Raw genomic sequence first — 18850 nt, 5'->3', positions numbered from 1 at the left:
CCTAAACCATCACACTGATGTGACTCATGTAAAATCCTCCTTTACAAAGTACTCTAAAGGAGGCAGCAGCACACCCGAACCAGAACAATTGTTTCTTTCTCCACACAACGTTAAGTTATATGCAAAAATGTTCACATTTTACTATTAAATCAGATCACCATATTATGATCTGTAACAAGATACTCCAAAACATTTCAAGATTTCACTAAATGATCAAAATTCTAAACATAAATACAATTAAAGCCTTGTAATATTAATGCACACTTTTTATTATATTAAAATCAGGCAATGGTCTGATACAATAAAAAGGCTGCTTATGGAATACTGTTATGTTAAACTTTAATTACAGAGGATGTTAAATCCTTACAACTAATATTTTCCTCAAAAGAGTTAATGGAAACATCAATTGTTCATTGACTTGATAGCCGCTGCTTTAAAATGTGGTTTTTACACAAACACTGAATTTGTCATAAAACTTAGGACACACTAGGTTGTTTGTATTTAAGCTTGCATCCACATATCAGCAGTTTGTGGTCCAAAACAGTAAGTCAGAAAAGGCAGTGATTTGCCAGGAGGCATGCCAGTAAGGTCTCTCTCTAATCTGCTGTGCACACCATTTATTCCTAAATCTTCATGGAAGAGTTCCTCTCACAACACGTGAAGTGTCAAAACAAAGTCTACACTACGCTGATTTGTTTCTAATTGTCAGGTCTTTAAAAAGGATCAAAAGTAAGTGCACTGTTTATTAGTTAACATCCTCAGGTCAATTTTGAAGCACCAAAATTTGACTGGTTGTATTGGAGTGTGTGTTTAGAATTTCTACATGCAGATTTTCCCCATTAAAGTTTGGCAGCTAGCAAATCCAAGCAATCCTGGTAAATTACTGCTCTTTTCACCATGTCAAAAGCCTATCTAATAACATCAGCCATGGCCAGCTTGGCGGTGTGGCAGCAGTGCCATGGGGGCAAGGGAGATCCAAGTTTGCGAGCAGAATAGATACTCTTGTTTCCCAGGCTGGTGAAGACTAAATTCATTGGGAAAAACAAAATGACAAGCATGAGGGGACAGGTCAGGTGATTGCCCAAACACTTTCTCCTGCTGGCCACTGGCCAGGGGTAAGGAGAAGACTCACAAAAGGGGCAAAAATAAAGCAGCACCCCCTCTAGGAAGATGGGGGAGAGGAAAGATTGAAAAAACCCTGAATCCCTCATCCAAGGCCCATGTTATTCGGGGAGGAGGGGAGGGGCAGGAGGAAAAATACAATCTGTGCCTTGGCCAAAGGGAAGAAGGAAAGCCTGCCCTAGACTACTAGGACTTAAAAAATAAAACCAACCACAGTCACATTCAGCCTTTACTAGAGATAGCACAAAGGGAGGGATGATTGAGGTTAGCACACATCCCCATTAGTAGTCCACAAAGCCCAGCATAGTCCTGGAAGCTAAAACCTTTGTGTCTATTCTAATAAATAGCCCTGAGCTTCAACTCTATTGCAAAAGACAGAGAAAGAAAAAAACCCAACAACCCAGGCCAAACACACAGCAAGGTGATTGTGTGATATATGTTTTCACAGTTGAATTAAATGTGCCACACTGGTCTTGACAGTAATAAATTTAAATAGACTTTTCTTGATACCAGAAGTTCAACTATGTGGACAGTGGTTACACATGACAAGATTATTTGTTATAGCACAACTTATATTTCAAATGAAAAATTAGTATCATTTACAGTATCTCAAGATAAACTTCCTTTGAACGGGAACTTCCTTTCCAGTACTTTGAGGTCTACAAGATGCATCTAGAAAATTTACTACTGTGGAAAATGAAGACAGCTTAAATTGAATAAAGGGGCATGATTTGTTGTTGTTTTTTAAATTAATTGCTGTAACATTGTCCTTCAGGTGGCTGAGGAAGTTTCATATTTTCTTTAGACATCATTAGACGCCGAAGTTCTTGCAGAACAACTTTGATACTATAAGAATTCTGCCATTTTGCTAGGACTGATATGGCTCTGGGATCCACCTAAAAACAGACAAAAACACCACTCCTGTCAGTCCTCCGAGTCCAAAAAAATATAGCTGCCTATCAAATACGGTGGTTTTTAATCAAGTTACCTGCCAGCAAGCTTGAAAAACTTAACATATGTTTAGTTTTCTTTCAAGCTTAATAAATGCTTATATTGTGTAACAACATGAGTGTTGCTAAGGCGAAAGAGAGGAGTCGTTAGCAATATCTTACAATTACCTTATCCCTCCCCTACTTCCACTACTCAAAAAGAAAGCAAAGTATTTTGTTAAGAAACATCTGAGTAAAAATGTAGGTTCAAATTAATGTTCAAAGCTTAAACCGTGTTAACAAACCAAAAAAAAAAAACACAAAACAAAAACACTTACCACTCCATTAGAACTATTTACTCCATTCATATTAATTTTTGTTACAAATCTTACAAATGGAGGTGCTTCTGGATATTTGGGCCCACATTCTATTTTAAGGCTGTATATTCTGTTTTCATAAATTGTCTGGAAGAGAGGAACATCTGTGTCAGGCAGTATTAGAATCACTTAATTACAATAGTCATCAGGGACACAAAGTTTGAGTGCGACACACATGGCAGACGTTTCCACGCTTGTTAAGCTACACTCTGAAAATTGCAAGAAAAATTCACTTAGTGCCCAACATAGACAAAGCTTGTCACACTGCACACCAATATTTAAACTATCATCTATTTATCACATTATGGAATATAACTGACATCCCTGCTTGGAGATTAATTTAGAGTAAAGTAATCCAGTATCTCTCCATAGACTTCAGTTTCATACCAGGCAATTCAAAGGCATATGCAGTTTTGAATTGAAGGTTCAATGGGCTAGACTACCTCAGAAATGAAACCAATGCTTTATATTAGCCAGCTATTTAAACCCAATTTACCCCAAAAGCCTGTCATTTTTTAAATTTTATCAGAAACATTTAACTGTAAATACGATAGCTAGACTTTGATTTTTTTTGCCATATTCATAATTCACTGAAGTGATAGAGTTGTGGGGAGATAAGGAGAATGCTCCAAAAACACAACACATTCACAGGTCACTCCCCATCCTCAGAAGGAGTCAAAGGATTATTATTTTTCATAGCAATTATGTCTGTAAGGCACGTAACACAGTGTAAGACAGTCCCTACCCCGAGGAGTTTACAATCTAGCTAAACATAGGGATAGGAGGACAACAAAATGCACAGGGACTGAAGAACATATCTTGTTGTTTTGCAATTTTTAAAGACAATTTAAGACAGTAGGGAGAGGAATTAGGACAACTAACGGAGTGCTGGGGGTGGGAGGGAAGCTAACCAGAAACAACAGGAGTTTTAAGTGTCCACATGATAGACTGGGTCTGGGAGGGATTCCAGCTGTAACAGGCAACAATGAAGGGAGCATGACAGAAGGCCACAAAGCGGGGAGGCCTGGATAGAGCAGTAAGTCTCCAGACTGGGAAATCTGAGCACAGATTCCTGCAGAGTCAACACGGCTCTGAATGCCAAAAAGACAGGAATTGCTCAAAAACTACAAGTTCTGTCGTCATGCAAGCATACGGGCGTTCAGAAACATAATGCTGTGTTTTTTTACAGAGAGCTCTCTATGTAAAATCCTACTGGAGATAAGCTACAGGCAGTTTTTACTTTAACACCGCTAACCGAAATCAACTGTATACCCCCCCCCCTTGGGATAACCTTGATGTACAAACAAAAGGAAGAACTACTTCACGCAATGCACAGTCAGGCTGTGGCGCTTGCTGCTAGGGAATGTTGTGAAGGCCAAAACTACAAATGGATTAAAAAAAGAATTAGATAAGTTCATGGAGGACAGGTCCATCAATAGCCATGGTCAGGGATGCAACCCCATGCTCACGGTGTCCCTAAGTCTCTGACTGCCAGTTGCTGGGACTGGAGAACAGGGTATGGATCACTTCATGATTGTCCTGTTCTGTTCACTCCCTTTGAAGAATCTGGTATTGGCCACTGATGGAAGACAGGAGACTAGGCTAGATGGACCATTGGTCTGACCCAGTATGGTCATTCTTATGTAGCTACATTGAGGTAAAAAATACTTATGCCTTGTCTCCGCTACGATTTTACATTGAGAGAGCTCTCCTCAATGTAAACACACGCTTAAGTGTAATCTTTTCACAATTATGGCGCAATTTGACTAAGGACAGATTGAGAAAGCGGCCAGCAAGCACTGGGATGTGATCTATTACAAGATTTAGAGCAAAGACACAGATGCATATATATCTGATACTAATAAACCAGAACGTGCCAGTTTGAAACTCAAGAGTCACGGTATTCACAGACAAATACACACACAAATACATTTGCAGCTGTCTTTCTATACAACAGTGACATCCAGTGGTCAGTTATGCAGAGCAGGATTTTCTAATGACTTTGGTAGGAGAGCTCTTTTAAAAAGGTATCAGACAGGAAAGGTGAAAAACAGAAGATAGTTGTGAACTGAAGCAAAAAGGGGTCACCTCTAGACAGATTGGATTATCCTACACAATTCTGACATAGAATCACTTAGCTGTACTTTGCTCCCATGACAACACTTCTATGGTAAAAACACACAAGTGTGTGCAGATTTCAGTCTCTTTTTAAATATTTGTTTAATACAAGACCCTTGTAAGGTGCCACCAGACTTGTCATTGTTCATATTTAAGGACGTATTTACAGTGGCAGTCAAAGAGCAAAAAAAGTTAAGGTGAACAAAGAATGAGAGAAAATATTGAAAGTGTAATGCCGTTAAATAATAAATGAATGGTAAAGCCTCACCTGGAGTACTATGTTCAGTGACAGTCACCCTATCTCAGAAATGGCTACAAATAGAAAGGTGCAGATATGGGCAATGAGAGCATCTGAAGGCTTCCATGTAATGATAGGTTGAAAAGACTGGGATAACTTAGAGAGGAGACAGATCAGACATGAGATATACATCACAATGCAACGGTACAGTGAAGGTAATAGGCACTCACATTTATCCTTCCATAGTAAAAGAGCAAGGGGATAGTCAGTGAAACTGGAAGGCCACAAGTCAATTTAAGGAGCGATGAGGAAGGTTTGTGTGTGTGTTTTTGTTTTAAGATACACACAATGCATAAGTGACATGTGGAATTTACTACTGCAAAGTAGAGGCCAAGAGCCTAATCAGATTAAAAAAGGGATTTGACATATGGATGAGAACATAGAGTTAGATTATCCCTTCTATATTGTTAAAAAGTAAGGATAAAACCTCATGAGACATGGCATAAGCCAATCACTAACTGATAAGGAGTCATCTATGGGGACATTCCATAGATGGTAGGGCCTAAAGGGGCTCACCCCACTGTAGAGACGTCAACAAAGTTGCTGCCCAAATAAATTAGTCCAATCTGTCCACTACAGCCAGAGCGTAGTCACATGGACCATAGCTCTGAAGAACCATCATACCAGCCATGTTTTAAACTAGCTATGAGATACTAAGCTTGTCACCACTGTAGGTTTCAGACTACAAGACCATGAGGTTGGTACATAAGGTACTTTGGAAATATCAAGTGCTATGGAAACACTAAGCCTATCATCAAGATGTCCTTTTTACTAACCTTTCTAAACAGGACAGATACTCTCCAGCTGCAGTATTACTGTAAAGAGCATGGTAGCGTTATAAAAAGCCATTCTGAGGCATATTAAATACACAGATTGGGAGACAGGTGACAAGAAAGTCAAAACCAAAATTTAGTTTATGGCTAGAACCTCAAATTCTAATCTGAGTTAGCTGAAACTTTAAAGGAGCAAGCCAGTTTTGCTGCAATAGAAATACCACAACCCCCACATCCTCAAGAAACTCCCTCAAGTGATGACCAAAAAAAAAAACTGAACTGAACTAAGGCAGAATATGTTAATAGATGAGGACTGGCTAGTGAGATATTACCAGTATTAGCTCCATATTGAACTCTTACAGGCTTTGAGACTTTGCTGTAATTCAGGGTTACAGAACACTAGAAAATTACTGTGTAAATTAATCTGTAAATGTGAATGTCATTTGTGTAACAGAGCTAATCAATTAAAAGGTATTAGCATTGTTTAAAGTCATAAGCAGAAAGATATACTGACATATCAACCCCAATTTATATGCCAAGTAAACCTGGTTGCATACACGTACCCACTCAGATACATGCATGAGAATGTCTGCAGGGGGAAAAAAAGGACAGGAAAGCAGAATTTTGAGTGACACTGGCATTTAGATCTGTAAGTTGATGCTTACTCTTGGAGGCCCAATAATCATTCCTGTCCATCTTGTAAGTGTCATATCTTCATCATCTTCAAGACCCCAGCTAACTGTACCATCTCCTACTCCTTTCTGACCTTCTTCAAGTTCTTCCAACAGTCGAAAATTACGAGGAACTTTTACTCCTAAAAAGAATCAGAAAGAAACTTTGAACTGAGACTATCTGGCAGTGATACAAGACTGGATAATTGGACTGCTACTTTTGGTAATCTGATGTCAAAACATTTAGACCAAAACACTGAGAAACAGCAATATTTCTGAGTGGCAGTATTTTCATGGTGTGAGGAAGATACTTTTATATTTGACATCTGAGCTTGTAAGTGGAAACAAGGAGTCATTTGCATTAAAAAATAAATAAATAAATAAATCATGCTAGTGAGCCATGGCAGCTAGGCTCTGCATTAGTGCATACAGCCAGAGGAGGAAAAGGACCTCTGTGTATTCAGAGAAGTAAACAGCATATTTATTTCCTGCTTCCTTACAGTCTGTCTTTCTACTTTATGTCCATTTGATTTAAGATAAAAAGGTAGAAGCTACATCATTTGGTAAAAGGCTGGACATCTATGAATCTTTCCAGAGCTTTTTAAAAGTAGCAAATCAATCTGTTTTGTAACATAAACAAGTTAATTTGAAATTAATTTCAGTGGACTTCATCAGTGCAAGATCTAACTAAAGCACTTATATGGGCCCCCATTATGTAATATCAGAGCATCTCACAATCTTTAACAAACTTATGCCACAACACCCCTGTGAGGCATCATCAGTGCCATTTTACAGATAGGGAACTGAGACACAGAAAGGCTAAGTCACTTTCCCTCTAAGACCAAGCCTCAGCCATTAAGAATTTTGAATAAATCCTAATCTGTGTCATATTCTTTTATTTGCTCTCAGTACATGCCTAAGAACAGTTCTAAGAGAAACAAAGATGCATTAATAGGACATAGAATGCCAATGGAGTTCTTTTTCACATGACCTTCTAAAGAAGATTTTGTTTACAGAAATACCAAAAGGTTAACTACGTATTGAATAGTCACATAACATGCAATATGACTGAAGAGACTGCCTAGTCCCCTTCTCCAGCCTCACCTATTTGTTCGCATAGAAGAAACACAGACATTCTGTTTATGAGACTACGCTCATCTAGTGCTCAAGAAACATCTCTAGTACATGACACCAGGGACGAGGCAAAGCAAGAGCCTTGAAAATATCCCTTTTGACGGCTTGAGAACCTGGAAGGGTTCTCATATGCAATGTGACAGTGCTTAGAATATGACAACTTTAGTGTCTTTAAAGTCTCCCTCAAGTGTCTTTTAGAGACTAAAAGGGATTGAATGCCAATTCTGATTTTGTTGTGGAATCAAAATTCTAATCCTCAAACACTACAATATACATTAAAAATATATATATATATCCAAACCCGTGAATTTACATAAGAATACCCAGTAATCTGGACACAAAAAAAAAGTCAGTTGTCTCAAATTGGGCATCTAAAATTATGACACTTGACAAATTTGGCCTTAATATCATTCCACCTCAACTTGCCATCTGTAAAGCAGGGATAATACCACCACCTCATCTCATCAGGTGCTACGAAAATAATTCATTAAGATACGTAGATACCACAGAAGAGCCTAAGATGAAGTTAGTTCTCTATTCAGTGCAAGGGTTGGATGGTTTGTGGTAAGGCATGGAGCCACATACTGACAAGAATAAAAGGAAATATTAAATAGCTACCCAGTCAGTGAGCACCATCAATTCTGTGCACTGAATAAGGCAGGAGTCCTGTGGGAAGAAAGCAGTATGTGATCATTTGATTAAAGACCATCATAATGTAAATGCACAGGGAAGTCAAACTAAAGTTCAAACGGCAACATTAACTCTGTCATTTCCTAACCTGAGTGTGCTCGACTCTGAAACCTTAATCAGGTACAGGGAAGAGTGTGTGTAATATTAATATAAGTTCTTATGGGAACAGAAGGCAATGCTGTTTTAGGGCCCTTCCAAACACTCTGATTCAGAATGAGTCAAAGCAATGAATAGCAAGGGTCCTAGAAATAAGAGATTGTAGAATATCAATTAAACTAGTCTGTGGATCGCTGGTGGTCCACAGAGAGCTGGTTGGTCATATGGTTTCCTTGTTCCTAACTGCTGTATCATATGAAAAAAAAAAAAAAAAAAAGCTAAAAACAAACAGTATTATTGCTACAGAAATTTTTTAATTGAAAGTGGTGGGTCCATGAGGCACTATCAAAATGTTGATTTCAGACTATATAAAAAAACTGGAAATCCTCTGTTTTGTTTTTGGTTTTTTTTTGGGGGGGGGGGGGGAATCAGTGTATGACCCTCGTGCAGCTGGTACAAGGGCATCTTCTACCTGCATGCTAAAGTATCATGTGTAAGTTTGGTCCTAACCTGGTACTTGAATGAAGTTCAAAAAAAAAAAAACCATACAAATTGATAAGATCAATTTGTGAATTTAATGAGGGGAGGAGGAAAGAGTAGGAAGAAGAAAAAACTGTTAGTTATCCAATCATATATCCTAATATATGTTCTTATCTGTTCTGTGCATATTCAGTATTTGCCAAATTACTTTTGCAAGCTAACCCCAGGGCAAGTTCTATGACAGAAGACAGGTTTCAGAGTAGCAGCCGTGTAAGTCTGTATTCGCAAAAAGAAAAAGAGTACTTGTGGCACCTTAGAGACTAACCAATTTATTTGAGCATAAGCTCACTTCATCAGATGCATTGCATCCGATGAAGTGAGCTGTAGCTCACGAAAACTTATGCTCAAATAAATTTGTTAGTCTCTAAGGTGCCACGAGTACTCCTTTTCTTTTTATGACAGAAGAGTATTCCTACATCAGCTGGCTCAAGAGTGAGTCAACTACATTTTCCACATATGGCAAATACCTGCATAACTTTCTTATTAAGTGTAGTTATGGAGACTGACAACACAACAACAAAACAAACCTGTTTGCTTTAAGAGTCCTTCAATACAAAAAGAGAAAACAGAAGAAATAAGTAGTTCACTTCGAGTTTTAACTACTACATCGTCAAAACAGGCCTCAGATTATAAAATTTAATTTAGCCAATTCTTTATGAATCCAGAATATTCTGAGCAGCAGCTTCAAACTTCATTTAAATTATGACACAAAAGGTAGGAAAATATCTACATCATCTTAGTTCACTGCCTGCAGACCTCATGGAAATATTCCAGAGAGAAATATATATTATATTATAAACTTCAGAGCAAAAGTAGAAAGATTACCATAGTGAACCTGCTAAAGACTTAACTATAGCAGCACTGACAAAGTTTATAAATTGGATATAAATTTTAAGTCTTGAGTAAATTTGTACACACCAGGCCTCAATCTTAGACTTTTGTTTACTAGGTCTGACAAACCCCATGAAGGACATTTAGTTTTACAGTGGGGATTGGAAAAAAAAATCCACTTGCCAGTCATAAGTGGAGAAGCCTTATTCCTACAGAACTCAAGTTCCTAAAGAAGTTGCTAGCCTTATGGTTATGAAGATAGCATTCCAAGTGATACAGTGCCCTCTTCATGAGTCTTTGCTCCTCAGAATTTCACCAAGCAGCAGCAGCAGATTAAAATTGATTATTGGTAAGTAATTATCTATCAAGTCATCTCAGATTTTAAGTTGTCTTCCAACAATGCCCTGCCAGATCCAGTGAATTAAGGATGCAGAAGATTGACAGGATTTTTTGCTTTATCAGTCAGAATCAAAGATAATTTTTGTATTAAGAAAGAAAAATATACTTCCAGGCAGATATATGGAAGTCCTAGTTTGACAAAGGGTCTTAAAACATTCCAAAGTTAAACTCTTATCAAATCACTAAAGTACAAAACTTAACAGGGCATATGTTAACTCTTAGACCTCTTGCATCTTGTCAGTCTAAGGTACAGTATTACAAGTTAGAGCACAGAAAGACTTGATACTTTTAAGTGTTTTTAGTTTAATTAAAAACACTTAAAGTAGTTCATCTAAGTCACACAAATTTACATTCGTTTATGATGAGGCAAAAAAAGCAAAGTCCATTACTCTGCTTTTCTGAGCTTTTCCAACTTAAGAAATTTAAGTTATAGAATTTAAATATCAGATTCAGAACTTGTATGACCAAACTGAAGCATACAGCATGTTTTACAGAGATAAAGACTTCTCAAAAATTGGATCCATTTTGGAAGCACCAAAGTACTTTAGCAATGCTAGTAGGTTCTGATACAATGAAATGGTCAAAATACTTTGACGGTCAGATGCTGCACCATGAAAGTCAAAGGGAGTTTTACCATTTATTTCAATATGCACAGAATCAAACCTTCAGAGTAAAGAGTTTTACATTGGCATGACAATGAAAGATTACATCTGCAGCTTTTCTTTCTACAGAGGAGTTAAGATACAAGCATTTATCTTTCGGCACATATGGATTTATCTCAACTGTAAGGGATAAGGCACAAGAATTTATGGCTAATACATTTCAGTAATTAGGAACTCTAACAAAAAAGTTCTTGTTCTGTCAAGGATAATTTTACATAACTAATTTAAAGAGGAAACATCAGATTCTGATCTCTCATACCAATTTTAATTTTGACATCAGTAATTACTCCAGATTTAACTAGCATAAGTGAAATCACGTCTTTCAACCATAAGTTATCTTCTGTACCTAAATACACAAAACAGCTAGCAAAAAAAAGTTTTAAAATACTTTCCATGTTATGTTTGATATTACGGCCTTAATTATATCTGCTCCAAGTATTCTTTTGCAGAGAGTACTGTATTGGAACAATTTTTAAATGCTAGGTTTTCCAACAATTACACAATTATAAGTACTCTTTTAGATGCAGAAGTTTGTCCTCAGAATAGTTTTGAAGTGATGTAATATTCACTGTTTAATGAAAGGCTTTTGGTTATGACACAAACTGTAAGAAGCCAGGAAATTTAAAGTTCATATGTTGCCCTTACATGTCATTGTACTCAAACAAGACAACAGAAACTGACTTTTACTGAGATACTTAACCAGCCCCCAAACCCTATGAAATACTTCTGAATAAGATAAAATGCTAGTTGCATACTTTTATACTAAAGTGCATTCTTTATAAATTATACTAAGGGCTAGTCCACACTAGAAGTGCTACAGTGGTGCAGCTGCGCCGCTGTAGCATGTCTGATGAAGACGCTCTCTGCCAACAGAAGACAGCTCTCCCGGCGGCATAATAAAAGCACCTGCCTGAAAGGCACTAGCCCGCTGACATAGTGCTGTTCACACTGGCACTTGGGTTGGTGTAGCTTGTGTCATTCGGGGGATGGCTTACTGACACCCCGAGCGACCATAAGTTATACCGAAATAACCTTTAGTGCACACAAGCCCTAAAATGGCTGACAGAAACTTGCATTTCCATTAAAGAGCTCTCAAACTAAAGAAAACTTTGCAGTACAAATTAGACAGTTGCAACGTCAACGTTGTTTCTTAGTATTTAAGCTGTGAAACAAGCCATAACAGCTACATCAACTACAATTTATTTTACTAAGGAAGGCATTCAAAACTAATATTTTGGGGAAAATATTTACACCAACTCTTATGAGATAAAAATCTGTTATTATACGTGACAAGAATATTGGTGAAGCTGAGTTCAACATTCTCTCACAAACTTCCACCTTCAAAAAGAAAAAAAAAGATAAATACCATCACACAGTACTCCAGATGAGGCCACACCACTGATTTACATGATGGCATAGTATTTTCAATATTATTCTCCATCCTATTCCTTATGCATCCTCACAGTTTGATTTTAACTATAGCTGCATATTAGGCAGAGATCTTAACTGCCTTAACTCATCTGCAATGAAGCTTAGAATCCTGAACTGTATTAACTCTGGAAAAATCAGAACTTTGTAAGGTGTATGAGTAGTACCCCCCCACCCCAGTGTGTATTATTTTGCATTTAGCAATGCTGAACTTCAAATGCAATCTTGGTGCCCATTCACCTAGTCTGGTTAGCTCCCTCTGAAGTTCTGCACAGTCCTCTCTGGTCTTGAATAGACTAATGACAGGTTTCAGAGTAGACTAGACTAGGTAACTCTCTATTATCTGCAGATTGTTACCTTTCTCATCTCATTAATAAGTTTACTACATGACACTGGACCTAAGATGGAACCTTGAGGTACCTTGCTGTTAAATTTTTGCTACAATGAAAATTGACCATTTAATCCCAGTATTTTCTGTCTAATCGCTGGTTTTTGATCCATTATAACACTTTGCTGTTCTCCTCATGACTCCTTAGATTTTTCTGTAGTCTCTCATGAGGGACCTTGTCAGAGGCCTTTTGAAAGTCTAAAAATAAGAAGTTCAACCAGTTATTCTTTATTCACACATTTAAAAAAATTCTGATATATAAAAGAGTGTCTTCCTTTGCAGAAACCATACTGGTTAGACTGTATCATATCAAGATATTTCAGAAACATTATTCAAGTTTTAATTATTGTTTCAACCTATTTCTTAGATGTAGATGTAAAGCTCAGTGGTCTAGAATTCTCTCAATCACCCCTGGAGCCTTTTTAAAATATAGGTACAACTGCTACCATCCAATCCTCTGGAACAGTGCTGTTTTTAGATGAGAAATTGGGAATTTTGGTAAAGAGGAAGTGGCTGGGCTCCTAAGTTCCTTTATTGCAGCACTATATGCTACAGATATCATTTAAAGATATCCAAGTGCTTTACAAATAAACATGCCTCACAAGGATTTTGTGAAACAAGTATTATCAAAATCTACTTTAATAATAAGATATAAGTTGCTTGTCCAAAGCCCCATAGTAAATCAAAAGGAAAAAAAAGACAAACAGAAAACCCCAAGAGACTCATTTCCTAGGTCCTTGTAACCATAAGATTACACTTATGAAGCTTCCGGTATCAACGGTGTACATTACCAACAGTATCACAGTTGTCACTGTAACATTACTGAAAATGAGTGAACACCACTGTTCTCTATCAGAACAGTCTAAAAACTGCATTGTTAGCCACATGGCAGGATCTATTACCAGTAACAAACAGTTGCTTCATTTACCAACTGAACAAAGCCCTAAGTTATATTTAAATTAAGTTGTTGGCCTATATTCTAAGGTTCCACAATTAGAGGTTAGGGGCAAGTCTCAGGATTCCCATACCATGTTAAAAAAGTTACATACCAATTTTAAGAGTTTTTGCCAAAAGTAGTTAAGGTACACAACATCCTACCAGCAGCAATTTAAACTTGAACATAACTATTAGAACATGCTCTTTACCGACATGCAAAGTTCCTGCACCATTTTTTCCCCCTCTAGCCATATATTACCTCAAGTACAAGCGCTCTACTTTCAACACTAGAAGAGCCAATAAAGCAGAGCTTTTAGAACAAGGGTGAGCAAACTACCCGCCCCTCCAGCCCTTTTAATACGGCCCTTGAGCTCCTGCTGGGGAGCGGAGTCTGGGGCTTGCCCTGCTCCGGCGCTCCAGCCGGTGAGCAGGGTCAGGGACCGCTCCACGTGGCTCCCGGAAGCAGCAGCATGTCCCTCCTCCGGCTCTTACACATAGGGGCAGCCAGGGGGCTCTGCTCCACATGCTACCCCCGCAGCTCCCATTGGCCGGGACTCATGACAATTGGGAGCTGCAGAGACGGCACCTGCGGACAGGGCAGCACACAGCAAAGCCACCTGGCTGCGCCTCCGTGTAGGAGCCGGAGGAGGGACATGCTGCTGCTTCCGGGAGCTGCTTGAGGTAAGCACTACCGGAGCCTACACCCCAAGCCATCCCCCAATGCCTCAACCCCCTCCCCCAGCCCTGATCCCCCTGCTGCCCTCCGAACTCTTAGGTTCCAGCAAAGAGAACGCCAAAACCCCCATCCCCACCCCAGAGCCTGCACCCCCAGCCGGAGCACCCACCGCTCCTGCCCCAACCCAGAGCCCCCTCCCGCACCCTGAACTCCTCATTTCTGACCCCACCCCAGAGCCTGCACCACCCAGCCAGAGCCCTCACCCCCTCACATACCCCAACCCCAATTTCATGAGCATTCATGACCCACCATACAATTTCCAAACCCAGATATGGCTCTCGGGCCAAAAAGTTTGCCTACCCCTGTTTTAGAATTACATGGAGATAGAACGTGATCCAGAAGAAGCAAAATACCCATTATCAAAACACATTTTACTGGTTAGTTAAGATTGTTCAGGTCTGGCCTACAATGCAATGCAATGTGGAAGTCAGGTACCAAGAAAAGTTTTAGACTTTGTCTCCATGAAATGTTGGTTGCATAGCTCCTACTGCATCTCTTCATACACATCCCCTCATGTCAACCCAGACAGTGAATTTATGCATCTGAACTGGCTTCAAAAGAAAGCCACTTGCCTTATTCTTCCAGACAAACATAAATTGAAAAGTCCGCAGCTGCAAAGGATTATTGGGAAAATATGGCTGCCAGAATGAAGTGACATGACAGCTTGATGAGGTCATGTCACAGTTTCATTTTTTATACTGAGTGTTCCAACATGGTCTCCTAAAATATACAGCACATTTGTGGCAGAACAGAGATGATATCAGGATTATGAGAACTTTTATATATAGCTTCATAAAATACAAGCTTTATGGCAGTAGCCACTGCGCTGCTATAACATCAGGGTTTTCCCCCTTTAAATCTTTATTCTCTACAACCATTGTTCTTCTAAAGTTTAAACTGTCTTTGGAAATAGGCTACCCCAAGAGAAAGACCTTAAGATTTGTTCATTTCCTACTTCAAAGAGGAATGTCCTATGATTGATGGATGGATGTGTAATTTTACATTTCAACAGAGATTTTAAAATAATTATTCTCATGCAACATTTGAAATCCAAACACTGGGGCAAGAACCTGAAAGTGAAACTGACTTTATTATACAATTTGAAGAAATGAAGTAGACAATGCCTACAGAATCTGTAACTAGATTTTGAATATTCTTTCAGTTTTAACCTAAAGCATTTAGTTACGGATGTAAAGAAGCTTATTTACAATAAGAGATTATGCTCGTAGCGTTTGTTTAGCCTTTCAGATTAGAACAACAACAAAATTAAAAGCCACAAAATCCTCAGTCTTTGAAATATATCAGTCCTGTAAAGGACGTTATGTCAAGCCCTCCCTGTGAAGGGCTATATGCTGCAAAAGTGAATACAAAGACAGCTAACTTCATCTAGACAATACCAATTTTAGCCCAATAAGTGACCAAAATGATTTTGGGAGTTTTCAGGTCTCACTACACAGCATTAGCCAGAAAAAAAAAAAAAATTCAAATATGTAGCACCTGCAAGTCATTGCTTCATTAACAAAGCAAAAGCAGAGCCCAACTCACATTGTTATTTTATCCAGTTGCCAGTGTCTGAAATCTCATTTTAAACTTTTACCCCAGAATTGAGATAAATAAATACCTGATAAGTGAAACAGACAAAGGTGGTCTAAGGCGCAACCTTAGGAGAGATGCATTATTCTGGTAGGCACAAGCAATGACAATATAGACAGCTTTTCCTTTATGAACTGCTAAAGAGATGTCTTCCTGAGTTTCCCAGAGATTTCAGCTGACTCAACATTCTCCGCCAAGTCAATTTATGTAGCTTCTGTGAATCCAAGGGCTGAGCTACCTTAAAATGCTGCAGCAGCACCAACATAGCACTTCAGTGAAGGTGCTACCTATGCCACATAGGTACTCCTCCTCCATGAGGAGTGGTAGCTATGTTGAGGGGAGAAGCCCTCCTGTCCACATAGCACTGTCTACACTGGGGGTTATGTCAGTTTAGCTGCGTCACTCAAGCGTGTGGATTTTTTACATCCCTAAGCGACGTAGTTATACCAACCTAATTTCCTAGTGTCGATCTGGTCTCACTCACGGTTGTTCTTACTGCACCCAGATACACAGGGTTCAGTTCATTTCAGCCAACACACAACACCTTTTGGAAACAGATTCTATCTCCCTTCCTCCATTTCTCCCACCCCCTCCTGTGCTGCAATTTGTCATGTCTCAGAGTATATTTATACTTAAACCACTGTGGCTGCGCTGCTGTAGTGCTGCAGGCCTACTCTACACTAAAACATTAGCTCAGTTTAGCTACGTCCGTCATGGGTGGGAAAACTCCACACCACTGAGTGGCATAGTTAAATCGACTTACGTCCTCATATAGACCGTGCTAAGTTGATGGAAGAATTCTTCTGTTGACATAGCTACTGTCTCTTGGAAAGGTGGATTAACTCCGCCAATGGGAGAATCCCTCCCATCGGTGTAGGTAGTGTCTACACTGAAGCACTATCGGGGTACAGCTGTGACACTGTAGCATCTTAAGTGTAGACAAGTCCCCAGTGTAGAAACTACCTACGTCAACAGGAGATGCTCTCCAACGAGTGTACGTGATCCACCTCCTCAAGAGGTGGTAGCTAGGCTGACAGAAGAATTCTTCTGTCAACCTAGCACTGTCTACACAGGGGGCTTGGTCAGCATAGCTAGGTCTCTTGGGGATATGGATTTTTTACACCCTGACTGATATAGCTATGCCAATATAAATTCCCAATGTATACCCGCCCTTAGTAACTTCAGTTTTACTCTAATAGCCCTGTTAATCAGGAAACAATATCATACTCAGAAGTGATAAACAAGTGGGGTTTGCTGTTTGAATGCTTAAGAGAAATCATGTTGAAGATAGAGGAGAAGCAGCCAAGAACATCCTCACAGCTTGGAACAAGGCATCCTCGTTCTCCTCCAGCCTGATTTTACCAAGGACATACCATCTTGCCATCCCCCAGCCTGGTATCCCCAGAACCTTACTCCCCCAAAGACACCCATTCTGGCACACAAGGCAGCCCCTCCTCCACCCTGATACCCCCCCTCAGAACGCTCTTCCCCCCAGGGACACCCCATCCTGGTACACAAGACATCCCTCCTCCAGCCTAGCACCCCAGAACGCCCTTCCCCCCAGGGACACACACCCTGACACACAAGGCAGCCCCTCCTCCAGCCTGGCACCCCAGAACGCCCTTCCCCCCCAGGGACACCCCATCCTGGTATACAAGACATCCCTCCTCCAGCCTGGCACCCCAGAACACCCTTCCCCCCAGGGTCACCCCATCCTGGTACACAAGACAGCCCCTCCTCCAGCCTGGCACCCCAGAACGCCCTTCCCCCCAGGGACACCCCATCCTGGTACACAAGACAGCCCCTCCTCCAGCCTGGCACCCCAGAACGCCCTTCCCCCCAGGGACACACACCCTGACACACAAAGCAGCCCCTCCTCCACCCTGATACCCCTACACCCCTCCAAGCGCCTCTTCCCCCTTAAGCCCCTACCCCCGGAACCTCGCCCGCCAGGACTGGGGCCTCCAGCAGCAGCCCCCTCACGCTAGGGCCCCCGGCCTAGCGCCCCCAGCCGCCACCGCCCCTCAAGCCCCAGACACGCCCCGCCGACAAACCCCCGCTCCCGGGAGCCCGCTGGGCCGCAGCCGGTCACCCCCGCGCCCTCCGGTAGAAGCTGCCCCGCCCTGCGGCGCCGAGTCCCTCCTCCCCGGCCCGGCCTCGGCTACCCGAGCCCCGCTTACCCGAGCCCGTGGTGGCCGCCATCTTGCGCCGCTGTCGCTCCGACTCAGCCCGGCCCTGCCGCCTACGTCACCTTAACGCGGGAAGTGCAGCGGTAAGCGAGTCCGGGGACTGGCTGAGGGGCGCAGTGCAGGCGGGCGCAGTAAGAAAGGGGCTGGGGGCGGGGCGGGGCGGGGCTGACCAGAGGGACCTAGACAGAGAGATTTCTAGATGCAGTTATCTTGTGTGGGAAATTAGACCCGCGGGCGGGCGGACGGGTCGTATGTGGGTTTCAGAACAATGGACGTTAGAAGAGGAAGAGGAGATGAGAGCAATAACTAGTACGGAGAGCCTGGAGGCTAGATAGGGGAGCAAGCATAGAATCTATAGGGGAGATGACATTACCACATCAGTATACCAGGGATGGAAATAGTACCCATAGTGGCATCTATAGGCAGTGGTGCTGGAACTAGGGGTGCTGATGCACCCCGGGGTTGCAGTAGTAATAACAAACACCAAATATGTTATGTATTATTTTGCAGCCCCCCAATGTGTCCTATGTGCCTATAAGAGGGATTAAAAACACAGGCTCCCTGTCCCAAAGTGCTTACAACCGAATTTCAGACATGACACAGCACAGGCGGAAGTAACAAAATAACAGGGCAGAAAACAGGTGTCACCGATGAAAGGATTTGGTTAGTCAGGTAAGCCATGTGCACATACATGAAGCACTTCATATAGGAACAATGCTGGTATCTGAAAGCCAAATATGAGAGATGCGCAGGCCACACATCTTCTGTAGGGCAGCAGCGACCTTAGAGGGTAAAAGAAGGAGAAGTTACAGCACCTTGAGAGGAGGAGCTAAAGCTGATCTATAGGAAGAATATAGAGGAAGAATATGTTAGTGTCTCTAATGACCATTTGGAATCTATTGGAGCATGTATTTTAGAATTACACTATATTCAACGTTGC

The 18850-nt window shown here is 40.8% G+C and overlaps 1 protein-coding gene across 2 annotated transcripts; it reads right to left on the bottom strand.

The window, feature by feature from the left end:
* Positions 1-255: 255 nt before the first annotated feature.
* Positions 256-18030, bottom strand: UBE2V1 (ubiquitin conjugating enzyme E2 V1). Of its 2 annotated transcripts, none has more exons than XM_074970015.1 (4): positions 17902-18030; positions 6283-6431; positions 2390-2515; positions 256-2018 (listed from the first exon to the last, which is right to left on the bottom strand). In XM_074970015.1, the coding sequence occupies exons 1-4, from the start codon at positions 17921-17923 to the stop codon at positions 1872-1874; spliced, it is 444 nt and encodes a 147-aa protein (XP_074826116.1). In that variant the 5' UTR covers positions 17924-18030; the 3' UTR covers positions 256-1871. The 2 variants fall into 2 exon arrangements, with proteins under 2 accessions (XP_074826116.1, XP_074826117.1); XM_074970016.1 differs by lacking the exon at positions 17902-18030 and adding an exon at positions 8041-8058 and having other exon boundaries at positions 257-2018.
* Positions 18031-18850: the final 820 nt, after the last annotated feature.

The sequence above is a fragment of the Natator depressus genome, chromosome 13, assembly GCF_965152275.1.
Source record: "Natator depressus isolate rNatDep1 chromosome 13, rNatDep2.hap1, whole genome shotgun sequence".
NCBI lineage: Eukaryota > Metazoa > Chordata > Testudines > Cheloniidae > Natator > Natator depressus.
Note: the sequence above shows the minus strand (reverse complement) of the source record. Positions and strands in the feature narration are given on the sequence as shown.